The sequence below is a fragment of the Phalaenopsis equestris genome, unplaced genomic scaffold (assembly GCF_001263595.1).
Source record: "Phalaenopsis equestris unplaced genomic scaffold, ASM126359v1 Scaffold001032, whole genome shotgun sequence".
In the NCBI taxonomy this organism is placed as follows: Eukaryota; Viridiplantae; Streptophyta; class Magnoliopsida; order Asparagales; family Orchidaceae; genus Phalaenopsis; species Phalaenopsis equestris.
The window spans coordinates 56,971-70,413 of record NW_018165471.1 but is presented as its reverse complement, the minus strand read 5'-3'; the positions used below and the strand labels follow the sequence as shown (position 1 = coordinate 70,413).

At 36.5% G+C, this 13,443-nt stretch overlaps 1 protein-coding gene across 1 annotated transcript; it reads left to right on the top strand.

Annotated features, from left to right (window-relative positions):
- The first annotated feature begins 1,044 nt into the window (after positions 1-1,044).
- On the top strand, positions 1,045-2,917 carry LOC110032818 (5-epiaristolochene 1,3-dihydroxylase-like). The gene is made up of 2 exons (XM_020736581.1): positions 1,045-2,067; positions 2,159-2,917. Exons 1-2 carry the CDS (start codon positions 1,081-1,083, stop codon positions 2,783-2,785), a joined length of 1,614 nt encoding a protein of 537 aa, XP_020592240.1. The 5' UTR covers positions 1,045-1,080; the 3' UTR covers positions 2,786-2,917.
- The last annotated feature ends 10,526 nt before the right edge of the window (positions 2,918-13,443 follow it).

Sequence of the window (13,443 nt, the reverse complement as noted above, 5' to 3'; positions counted from 1 at the left end):
TTTTATTTAGTCGTTCAAGATGTAAATACATATAAATTGAGTGGTGTATATATAAAAATTAAAGTTTTAACATTTATTTAAACAGTTTTTTTTTTTTTTAAGTTTCAAATTTAATCTTATCCAAGTCAGACATTCAAAATATTGTTTTTTTTTATTTTTTCTGTCATTATTTTAATATGTTGGCTTGGTTTGTATGGCCCTACATTCTGAATAGTGTTTGCTTCGTATAGAAATTGATTAAATTCAATTTTTGTGTGGCTTGACGTCCCAAACACAACTTAGAAGCACATGAACCGGCTTAGAACACTTGTGGTGGTTTAAACCGTTATGGAAGTTTGGCTTTCCGCATTGGGGTTCAAACTGTTACAAAACCCTTTATGATGGTTTAAATCGCTGTGGAGCGGAAAATTATTCTATCAGGACTCTTAATGTAGAGGTGTGTTTGGAGTCCACTGATATGCGGACACGTGGCTTCAAGGACCCTCACTCAAATCTCTAGAAAATAAAAAAGAAAACATGCGCGTTTTCTCGTGATCTGGCCCAGTAACACAGGGGAATATTCCTCCCGTGTTATTATGCGTTATTCAAATATTATTGTGGTGATATTGATGTGTTATTGTGTTATTATAACACCGGAAATATTCTCATAACATAATAATATATGAATACCATCACAATGACACCTGAATAACGCGGAATAACACGGGAGGAATACTCCTCTTGTGTTAAAACAATTTTTTTTTATTTTTATGTCACCTCCACGTGGCGTGATTTCATTGAACTTCAAACATACCTTCGGAGTCCGATGTAATACTCTTCCCTCTTCCAAAATGGCTGTTAAAAGCAATCTTTATTGTAGTGATATCTTAAATTCACTAAGAAAAAAAAAAACTTTTTCTTCCAAACTCAACTCCCGTATTGAATTATTTAATCCAAATGTTAGGTATTGTCCAACGTATTTCTTTATTTATTTATGACGGCTGATTTCTTCAACCATTGGCCGGGCGGGCCGGACCTTCCACCCTCCTCACAGCAACTATAAATGCAGAGCACGAAGAAATGAAAAAGCCATGAAACAGCATGGCTCTCCCTGTCCAAGACGAGCTCTTTCATCAATTAACAAGCACCAGCGTGAATGGCAATTCCAATTCCAACTCATTCCTCTCCGTATTCCTTCTCCTACTCCTCCCATATCTACTCATCATCTTCCTCCGCTCTCGCGCAAGATCATCATACAACCATTACAAGAACAACTTCAGACTCCCACCTGGCCCATCCCCTCTCCCCATCATCGGATCTCTTCATAAACTCTTCGGCCAAATCCTCCACATAGCCTTCCGCCGCCTCTCCAAAGAACACGGCCCACTCATGCACTTGCTTCTCGGCCAAACCTCCACCATAATCGCCTCCTCTCAAGAAGTCGCTTCAGAAATCCTAAGAAATCAGGACACCGTTTTCTGCAGCCGCCCACGCCTCTCCGCTGTCACTCACTTCTCCTATGGCGGCTTAGACATCGGCGCTTCCCCTTTCGGCGAAGGATGGAAGAAACTGCGACGATTCGGCAGCAACAAGATGTTCAATCCCGGAAAGGTGCAATCTTTCAGCTTTATTCGACAGGAGGAGGTGAGTGTCATGGTCGGATCCATAGCAAAACGTTCGCTGCAGGGAAAGATGATAAATTTCAGCGAGATTGCAATGTGTCTGTTCAATAATATTACATTCAGAGAGGTTTTCAGCAAGCGCGCGTCCCCTGATGGAGAGTGCTTGTTGAGTCCGCACTATAATCTTATCATGCGCATGATGACTTTGATGACAGAGTTCAATGTCAGAGACTTTTTCCCTTCGTTTTGGTGGCTTGATTTCTTAACTGGTTGGCGGTTTAAGATTGAGAGATGCTTTCGGGCTATGGATCGTGTGTTTGAAAAAGAGATTAATTTGAGATTAAAACAGCATGCTAATAATATTTATTACGGAGATTTCCTTGATGATGTTCTGAAGCGTCAAAAGGAACTGGATCCATCACTTGGCTATCTCTTCTCGCGCAAAGAGATGAAGGCCCTTCTCATGGTAGGTATATATAAATATCGTTCTGTTCTGTTCATTACATATATAGAAACAGAGACAGAGATGTAATTTAAAACTTCTGTTGTTTTTGCAGGATATGTTTTTAGGGGGATCAGATACAAGCTGTGTGACGCTGGAGTGGGCGATGACGGAGCTGATTAGGAATCCGGCGGCCATCAAGAGAGCACAAGAAGAGGTCAGGCGAGTAGGAAGAAACAGAGAAAGATTAGAAGAAAGCGACATGGAGGAGCTTCAGTATTTGAAGATGGTGGTGAAAGAGACACTTCGTCTTCACCCCCCAACAACCCTATTAGCTCCACGTGAGTGCATGAAAGACACGCAGATCCATGGCTACGATATCCCGAAGAAGACTTTGGTGATCATAAACGCTTGGGCCATTGGAAGGGACCCCAAGTACTGGGATGAGGCAGAGGTGTTCAGGCCGGAGAGATTCGAGCTAAAAAAAGTAAATTTTAAAGGGAATCACTTTGAGTTTATTCCATTTGGATCGGGAAGGAGGATCTGTCCTGGAATGACACTTGGCTTGGCGAGCATAGAGCTTGCTCTGGCTAATATTTTATATAGTTTTGACTGGGAATTACCGTTCGGGATGACCGAGAAGGATGTGGACATGGGAGAGCTTTTTGGGCTCTCCACTCATAAGAAGAAGCCACTGCTATTGGCGGCGACTCCTGCTGTTAATGCTCCGGTTCGCCTGTGATCGATCGAAGCATAAAAATCGCCTCTTTTATTTTGTTTTTCTTCTTTCGATAAAGGTTATCTGCCATGGTATTATCTGTTGGATTAACGTTTGTCTTTCTGTTTGACGATGCGTTGACTTGGTAGGCTTATGTTTGTCCGTTTGTTTTTATAAATAATTTGGAAATTTACGTACATAGTGATCTAATCTTATGTATTCGACTTCAAATTTTGATATTTACCGTTATAATATTTTGGTGTGATAAATTTATGCATGAAAATGTATATTTCGCTTTTAAAAAGATAATGATGATGATATATTTTTATATGATGTCAAGAATTTGGGCAGTATAGTTATAATTATGAATGTTTAGATTTTAGATATGTAAATATGTTAAGAGTTATGTGATATATGTATACAGATGCCCATAAATGCTAGAAACCATATAAAAATGCCAAAAATTGAAAGGAAAAAGGAAGACAACAAATGCTAGGAACCATAAGAAAATATGAATAATCGAACATCAATCTTTATGCTTCTCGATTTTTCAGCAAACGATATAGATCTTATTGCAAAATCTAATACTTAGATAAACGAAATATGCGAGATACATAAGAAAATAGGAAAATAAAACATTAAACTAAAATTTTCTAAGCTCCCAGATCCGTTTGATATATATATATATACCTTTTGTTATCTCAAACTCCAATATTTCTAAAAGAATATCACATATATGAAAAGAACAATAGAGCTTTGAAAAGAGCAAAAAATAACACTCGATGATCGTCAGGGCACCTTTGGCTCAAACTTATCGTCAGGTGTTTGTTTTCCGTGTCTTCGTTATTGTGGGATAAACTGGTTTTCTTTTGTATTACACGATACCGCACTTTCGACCTCGCACCCCGCGTTTGGAGAAAACATACTACTGGCTCTGCCCTCCCCGCGATCGTGCGTCCGGTGTTATTCACGGTATTATTCGCGCTATTTGCAAGCCGTTGATTCCCAGTGTTATTCAAGGTACTATTCAGGTGTTATTGCGGCATTATTCTCACATTTGACCAACCGTTGTTTCACGGTGCTTTGCGGTGTTATTTGCGGTAGTATTGATGTATTATTGTGATGTTATTTGCAATATTATTTGTATTTTTTGCCAGCCATTGATTCGTAGTTTTTTACAATGTTATTTGTGGTAGTATTCAGATGTTTTGCGTGTTTTGAGGTACTATTCAGTTATTTTTGCGGTGTTTTCGCGGTCTCTTACGGTTAAATTAAATAGCTATATATTAATTCACTATATTTATATTTAGTGTTTTTCTATTTACTATGTTAACTTGTATAAAATTAAAATTATACATAGTTAAATATAATTAATAAATAAAGTATTTTAAGATGATAAACAATTTAAACAATTTTCAAACAATTTGAATATTCGAACAATTCAAATATTTCAAATATTTCAAACTTATTTCAAACAAATCGAACCGAACACGAAGAGTAACTTTACGAACAATTTCAAGCACGAGCCTATTTCAAACACGCTTAATTTCAAAAGAAATGAACATGAACACAAGCTATGTTCGTTCGTGTTCGGTTCATTTACACTCCTATTCTCGACCCGCGAGCTTGTTAACGAGTCGGGCTCGAGTCAGCATGCAAGCCAGCTTAACTCATCCTCACCCTTTGGCTGACCGATTGATTATGTTATTTTTATTTGGTGATAACATTCTTGACGATAATTGCTGTTATGATCATAAAGCCAAGCTTGAAGATGGTAAAAAAACCATATAATATCGCTGCTAACTGTGGGAAGGCAAGGAAGAGATTGCCATACGGAGAATCACAAAAACATTAGCCATATTAATATTGGTATGAAAGCATTAATGTGAGCCCATATATGTATATCAATTTTATATTATTCCACGATTTAGGCTTGCTTTCATAATTTATATTATCCGTATTTATGAATACCTAAGGTAGCTGTAATTTATGTTCCTTCTAATTAATTGTGAAAGCCAATGATTGTTGACCTGTTAAGTTTTTCTGCATTGGAAGCTGGAGTTCATCTGTCTTGATTGTGTAATTACATCCAGCTTGTCTGACAAATGTTTTATTTATGAACAACTAGGAATAAAGTAGTTATATTTACCTACAAACATTATTTCCTACTATTTTTATTTAAGATTCTATAGATGATCTATACCAACATGACAAGTAATTATGATACTATCAGAATATGTTTCTGTAATTGCGAGTGTTCTGATTGTTGTCATATGGTATGAAGGTTTTGTTGTTAAAGTTGACCGTTGGCTTGAATTTGTCATCAAGAGCAATGTGTTTAGTTTCAAATCATGCGATAGCTCACTAGTTGTTATTTATAGTTTCTTAATGATTGTGTTTAGGGCTGTCAAAATGGCTCGTTGTTCGCAAACAACTTGTGTTCGGCTTGTTCGCTAAGTTAATGAGCCGAACACAAACAAGGATTTGTTCGTTCGTGTTCAGCTCGTTTTGGCTCGAAATAATGCTCATCGATTATATATATATTGATGAGTAGTGTTTTTTAAAAATTTTAATTGACTATAAGGATACAAAGATTTATAATAAATTAAAAGTATTAATTAAGAAAATAAAATACAAATTATTAAATTCGATTCAAATGATGTTTTAATCTAAACAATAACTTTTAAATCTTGCCCCAGTCCTTAACATCTTATGATTACGTGATTAGGGTTGTCAAAACGACTCTTTGTTCGTGAGCAGCTCATGTTCGGCTCGTTAAGCAAATGAGCCGAACACAAACACACTTTTTGTGGGCAAAAATAAACAAGTCGAACGCGAGCTGAGCCTGAACTCGCTCGTGTTCGGTTCATTTATACCCCTAATTGTGCTACGCTTGTGTGCAGATTGTTATGGTGTTCTGATGAAAGTGCCTTTTTTACGCCCTGCTGTTTTGTAGAATTTCTAAGTGCAGGGAAATTGCATTTTACATATTTAACAAATAAACTTTTAAGTTTTATTTATTTTCCACCTTTCCAATGAATGAAAAGGTATATTTATCACTCCTATTTGTTTATCGATATGAAAGATTTGGATGGTATAAATGTAAAAAAAAAAGTAAAGTTGAGATGTTGGATTGTGTGTATATATATATATATATATATATATATATATATTTTTTGTAGAGATAAAATATTATATTTGAAGATATAAAATAATTTATGTTATTATTTGTTGTTTTATTTAATTTTTAATCAATTAATCTGCATGCTAAATTTTAATTTCTTCATCATTTACGTTATTGGATAATGAAATATGTTGGTTCTAAATGATGTGATTACAAGAATAGTCTAAAGTGAGAGCATTGGGACAATCGCCTCATAAAGAAGATTATAAAGAATATTTTTGAAAGAGTAGACACACTTCACTGGTGTCAACTTGCGACACATTTGTCATAACTAGTTGATCGGGTTTCATTATGTTTGTCTAATTTTGACTTGTATAAGATAATTAATATTTTTTATTACACATGAGGGCGACAAAAATGTTAGCGTTGGCGTGGAGTCCGGTCCACCCAACCCGTGACTGCCTCTCCTTTTGTTTTCGTGAAACGACGCTTCCGATCGCGAAGGGTCACACCTCTTCACAAATAACCGCTCCCTCCTTTCTTTTTTGCGAAGAGAAGCATCCCTTCGTCAGAAACCGCTCCCGCCTCCTCTATTTCGGGAAGCGAAGCATCACTTCGCTTCGTTCTCTTCGTGATAAAAGGAGAGACTCTTCTTCATATCTACAAGACACAAGAAGTCACGATTTTCTTCTTTAGATTTCCTCGGGATAGAGGAAGAGTTGTTCGGGTTTCCACGGGATAATAGAAGAGAAGAAGTGCAAGGAGGAGTAGTTTCTTGCGGCAGAAGGAAGAAGAAGGAAGAAGAAGAAGATTGTTCTCCCTAGGCTTCTTCTTGGTGGCTTGTGGCAGATAAGGGTGTAAACGAACTGAACACGAACTAACAGAGCTTGCGTTCGTGTTCGGTCGTTTGAAATTTAGTTTGTTTGAAATAAGCTCGTATTTTAAATTGTTCGTAAAGTCACTGTTCGTGTTCATTTCTTAACGAACGAACCGAACACGAACCGAACACCAACTGTTTGCAAATGACGAGTCAGTTTGACATCTCTAATATTAATATATATAAATAATATATTATATTAATTATATAACTTATATTATATAAATATATAATATCTACGATTCGAGTACGAATGAACGCATCACTGTTCGTGTTTAGTTCGTTTAACTAACCGAACGAAAAAAATTTGATCAAGTTTATCAATTTGATCAAGTTTGTCTCGTTTACTTATTGAACGAATCGAACACGAACTCATTGACGAATCAAACACAAACTGTTCGCGACAACGAGCTTTTTTGACAGCCCTAGTGGCAGAAGAGAAATTGGGTTTATTTCTCTTGTAAGTTTGTCTTCTTCGGTGTATCTCGGTGTAGAGTTTTCTTCGGTGTATCTCGGTGTATAGAGAGAATAACAGAGAAAGAAGAAGAGAGAGAGCAACGATAAGTGAGAGAATCCTCTTGTAAGTCGACGTGATCGACTGGTGTAAATTTTCTTAAGTAGCAAAATCCTCTGCAACTCCGTAGACGTAGGCAATTTGTCGAACCACGTAAATCTGTGTTCTTTTCTGGTCTCGTTCTATTCGTTCTATTTTTCGCTTCGTCGATCGTTCTCCTGTTTAATTTATATATATACCACATCAACTGCTCTGGTACATATTTCATAACAACTGATATCAGAGCTTTGTTCAGATCTGAGGAAGAATGATGGCTGCAGATGAAGTGAGTGAAAATTTCAGAGATTGAGAAATTTGATGGCACAGATTTTGGTTATTGGAGAATGCAGATAGAGAATTATCTTTATGAGAAGAAACTTCATCTTCCGTTATTGGGGAAAGACCTGAAAGGATGGATGGGGTTGAATGGAATTTGTTGGATCGACAAGTTCTGGGGGTTATTCGATTGACTCTATCGAGGTCTGTTGCACACATCCTCGTCAAGGAAAAGACAACTGCAAATCTAATGACAGCTTTATCAGGTATGTATGAAAAGCCATCGGTGAATAACAAGGTGCACTTGATGAAGAAGTGATGAAGAATTGATGAAGAAGTTATTCAATTTGAAGATGGCGGAAGGTGTTTCTGTTGCTCAACACCTGAATATTTTCAATACTATCACAAATCAATTTTCGTATGTGGAAATTGATTTTGATGATGAGAAATGTGTACTGATCTGTCAGACAGTTAGGAAGCCATGAGGATAGCAGTTAGTAGTTCTGCAGCTAAATCTAAACTAAAATACGATGATATTCGTGATTTGATTTTGGCTGAGGAAGTTCGCAGGAAAGATTCTGTCGAGGTCTCAGGTTCGAGTTCGACACTGAATGTTGATTTCAGAGGGAGATGACATGACAGAAACTCAAGGATAGAGAGATTAAAATTAAAGTTTAGTAAGCAAGCAACCTGTTGAAATTGTGGCAAGGCTAGCCACATAAAAAAAAACTGCAGGAATCCTAAGAAGATGGTGAATGATAACGCAAATGTGGTATCTGAAGAATCACAGGATGCATTTTTATTGGCAGTTCATAGTTCTATTGAAGACTTGATGTTGGATTCAGGAGCTTTGAATGTGGTTGAAAATCTATCAAAGGCCATAGTGCAGGGCAATGATGGAAGTGAAGAAGAGAGTGGGTCTGGGGCACCAATTCTTATTGTTTCACAGACAAATGTTACATAACCACAGACCTATGAAGAAATCTTGCAAGATGAAAATTTGAGCAAGTGGGAGCTGTCAGAACTTCCACCAGGGAAGAAGGCATTGCACAACAAGTGGGTGTACAGTGTGAAGACTTAATTTGATGACAAATACAATACTAAACTTGTTGGAAAAGGCTTTCAGCAGAGGCAGGATGTTGCCCATGCAGTGGGAGTTGTAAAAAGAGACAAGAGTGACCCAGGAAATAGCTTGGAGGTGCAAAGCTATGTGGAGTTTGCTTATGAGGGTGTTACTCTTGAGAAACTGAAGTTATGCACAGCTTCAGTTGGTCTTCTGGAGTTAAGACTGAGGATTTGAGTTGTAGAGGTGGAGGATACACATGTGAAGGATTCAAGGTAGAGGATTCATGGTGGAGGATTCGTGTTTGAAGTAAAGGACAACACTATCAGTGGAGGATTCAGTTTGAGGAAGGAGACGTTGTAGCAGGTGTACCGATCTCCAAGTGGGAGATTGTTAGCCCTGGCGTGGAGTCCGGTCCACCCAACCCGCGAACTCACGCTCCCCCCTCCTTCAGTTTTCGCGAAACGACGCTTCTGACCACGAAGGGTCACACATCTTCACAAATAACCACTCACTCCTTTCTTTTTTGCGAAGAGAAGCATTACTTCGTCAGAAATCGCTCCCGCCTCCTCTATTTCGGGAAGCGAAGCATCCCTTCGCTTCCTTCTCTTCGTGATAAAAGAAGAGGCTCTCATTCATATCTACAAGACACAAGAAGTCACGATTTTCTTTTTTAGGTTTCCTCGGGATAGAGGAAGAGTTCTTCGGGTTTCCACGAGACAGTGAAAGAGAAGAAGTGCAAGGGGGAGTAGTTTCTTGCGACAGAAGGAAGAAGAAGAAGATTGTTCTCCCTAGGCTTCTTCTTGATGGCTTGTGGCAGAAGAGAAATTGAGTTTATTTCTCTTGTAAGTTTGTCTTCTTCGGTGTGTCTCGTTGTAGAGTTTTTTCGGTATATATCGGTATAGAGAGAGAAGAACAGAGAGCAATGAAGTAAAAGTTAGAGATTCTTCTAGTAAGTCGAGGTGATTTACTGATGTAAATTCTTCAAGTAGTAAAATCCTCTACAACTCCGTAAAAGTAGGCAATTTGTTGAACCACGTGTGTTATTGTTTTCTACGTGTTCTTTTATGGTGTAATTTTTCTCGTTCTATTTTTCGCTTCGTCGATCGTTATCCTGTTTGATTTATATATATTCCACATCAACTGCTCTGGTATATATTTCATAACAAAAAATACTGAAAATGCAAAAAAGAAAAGGACAAGTCCTCACACAATGGGTCGGATTAGCTCCGTTAGGAGACAGACAAACTATATAACATTTTTCTGTTAATAAATTGTTAAGTAGTAAGTATATATTGAGTTTCTTACCATTTTCCTTTTTTTGACTATTCATGATAGACTGGAGTTATATAGATTTAATAGGATACATAATGGTAAGCCATTATCATCAAAAGATATTAAAAAGAAATACATAATAATATTAGTTTTTCTATTTTTTGTAGTGATTAATCAAATAAATCAATTTAGCATTAACTATATTCTTTTGTAATGTAGACATAAACTTGTACGATGTTAACGACGGAAGGCTAACTTCTGAAGATTATAATATTTAAGCAAATGATAGGGAGTTAATGGCTGACATGTGTCTTGAACTCACTAGAATGAGTAGTACCATAACTGCAGCTGAAAGACTTGAAGATGACATGTACTCCTTACAATATGAAATGAGATGATTCTTACAACGAATGCAGCTGAATTTTCAAACACAAGAAGAATTATACTCAGTATGTTATTTCTTAGGTGCTTAAATATTTTATTCAATTTTAATCGTCTTAATATTAGTAACTGATTGTCTGTTTGTTATTAACAGAGAGGCAAAGAACCTTCATCTGATTGTCATAATGGAAAAATTATTTCATCTGATCTACACCGTCGATCATCGCAAAGATGTATTTTAGTGGGCCTCACTTTCATTTTTTTTTTTAATTGTGGTGATCGACGGTGGAGATCCGTATGAAATAATTTCTCGTCATAATGAGGGGGAATCTTGTGTAGCGATCATTATTACTTTTTTGCACTTTGGTTAAAGCATTTCAGTTGTATTATTATTATCATTGTAAGATTGTCGGAGGCTTAACTCAAGGGCATTTTTGCACTTTGGTTTTGATGTTTAGGAGATTTACTACTTAGTTCATAGAATTTGTACTTTTATGCTCATTATATACTTTTTTTTTTCTAAGTTGTTGGAGACTAAACTGATTGATTTAAATATGTTTTGATGTATTTGAGTTACCATCACTATTTCAAAAGAATTATGTGTATTTTCTTGGTTTATTGGCTTTCATATTGGGGGCATTTAAGTGCATACCGCCCATTTTTATGTTTTTATATATCTAACACAAACTTTAATTTTTATGCATGTATTGCAAGGTGCAAATGTAAAAAAATCAAATTTAGGTGTTAGGAATATAAATATATAGAATTGAGTTATATGCATGTAAATTTTCTTTCATATATATTTTTGAAATTTTATTGCAGGTTTGTTTAAAATGTGAATGATAATAAAATTAAATAAAATAAAAAAATCCTGAAATTAATAGTTGTCAAAACCCCTGCACAGACCATCACAGTTAAAACTGCAACAAAAGTCATGTAAACTAAAAATCTTCTCTAACAGTTTTAAAAATGTTGTTATGATAACAACTAGAAGCGGTTAAAACTATTGAACAAAAAATAGGAGTTAAAATCGCTGCAAATGTCATCGTCGTCATAAACCTTCCCCGGCAGTTTTAAGAACTCTGCTATATTCCTCTATAGCGCTAACATTTACAGGCGATTAAAACCGCTGCAATGAAAATTACAGTTAAAACCGCTGCAAAATTTATCGTAGCTAAAAATTTTCTCTCATTGTTTTAAAACTGCTGCTAAAAGCTTTTGCCTGTAATGAAAATAACAGAGATTTTTACCGCTTCGATAGCCTTTATAAAATGTAGTAAAAACTTCTTTTTCAGTACTATATAACACATACTTGTATTATATTATTGTAACAAATGTTTAAGAAGAAAAAGTTGTCTAAAACACATCTTGATATTTTATAAAAGATAACTTATATATGATCATTTAATATAAACTTCACTCTATAGAGACGAAGCACTAAAGAATATGTATCATTCATCATGACGACTGAAAGTCGTTACTCAAAACTTAGAGAAAATTTATCTTCTGGAGTCTGCACATAGTCTGTACATGAAGTACAACATGGTTGTAATTTTAAATTTTCTTCCGTACAATCATTTCGTCCTCTATGGCTTTCACATCAAAATTGTTGAATCCAAAAGTGTTTGGGAAACACACCAATGGTATAGAATGTTGTGCAGAGAGACCCAAGAAGAGTGTAGTGGAGAATCACAAGAATGTGTAACCTTTTTTTATGGTTTGGGCCCCCGATTTAGAGGGATATGCCCCAGTTTTACAAAATTACAGGTTAGTCCCTCTATCATTATCTTTTAGAGGGGTTTTTTAGTTATTACAAAGATATTTGAATATAATAAAAATTACAGATTGATGCCAATGGAGAAAAGTTCATCGACCATTCGTCTGACCCTAACTCCGTCGATATTTGATCTGAAACTCAACAATCTACCAATCAACATTAAGGTTGATTGTCATCTAGTGTGAAGTCCTCTAACACGTTCTTACGATTGATTGATCCAAAAGCCTCCTTCGCACACATTAATTTGCTGATCGCTAACATAAATGCCAATTGATCGCATCATTCTTTCGAGCCATCTATTTTGTCTTGAGATTCATGTTGTCACATTTTTTGTGTGCATGTATAGTTCTCATATTCTCTTGCTTCTTGGAAGTTGCAAAGCACACGAGGAAAAGAAAATTTTGTTAACATGTAAGAAATAATTGAAAGTCATTATTGCATAATAATGAACTTTCTTAGATTTTCGTGTTCAGATCACTATAACTAAGCCATGGGATAAAGAAAGTTTGTGCCTTCTCCTTTCTCTCTTACTCCTTGAAATTCTCATCTTTTCCTCTATGTATCTACTACTAATTCTGGTGGAGGGGCATCATCTGTTGATACGGACGCCCTTCTCAAAGTCATGAGTGACTTGCGAGTGAAGGTCTACAAACCAGACATGAAGCAGAAGCCGACAAAAGAAGTCTATGTAGGGGAAATGAGCAAGAAGGGGAAATGAGCAAGAAGTGGGTTTTGCTGAAATGATGAATTGAGGAGCACGAATAGCAAGCCCGACCTTTAGTTTTCCTTGCAGGCTCATTGCAGAAGAAGGTTGTGAGGCAAGCTGGAAACCGTTATGACGTCCTCCTTATAGGACACCCGTCGAAGGAGAGTGCTCCTGCCAGAGGAGAAAGAATGTATGTTCAAGTTATTTGGGGGTTGTAGTTTCCGCAGGAGGTCTTGCAGAGACATGGCTTCGACCAACAAATAGCAGCTTTTCCTCCAAGGGTGGGGGGCTAGAGAAAGCTGGTGAGTATGCTCTTTCTTACACCACTCTGAATGGGGGTGAATTTGGGGTATGTAGCTTGAGTTTTCTTTTGTATCCCTTTTCCTGGTGCAGTTACTGAAGTATTGACTATCGATTCCTTATCGATAGAATGTCAGTCTTGTAGATGATGCGACCGCAGTTGAGCTAATCATCTCAGCTGCATATTATTGATGTCTCTTTGGTTTGTACGTTTGGAAAACAGTTGATTTGCAGTTGTTTCTTGATAAATGATCATTCTACTCTTGTCCGATAATGTTGTTTACAACATAACTATTATAGTGATATATTTGATACTTGAGAAACAAATAACTACTTCAGAACAGTAGAAA

Excerpts from the sequence above, each read along its gene's own strand:
- LOC110032818 (XM_020736581.1), top strand. The coding sequence starts at position 1,081 with ATGGCTCTCCCTGTCCAAGACGAGCTCTTTCATCAATTAACAAGCACC. Across the intron at positions 2,068-2,158 it reads AGATGAAGGCCCTTCTCATG|GATATGTTTTTAGGGGGATC; the intron begins GTAGGTATATAT and ends TTGTTTTTGCAG.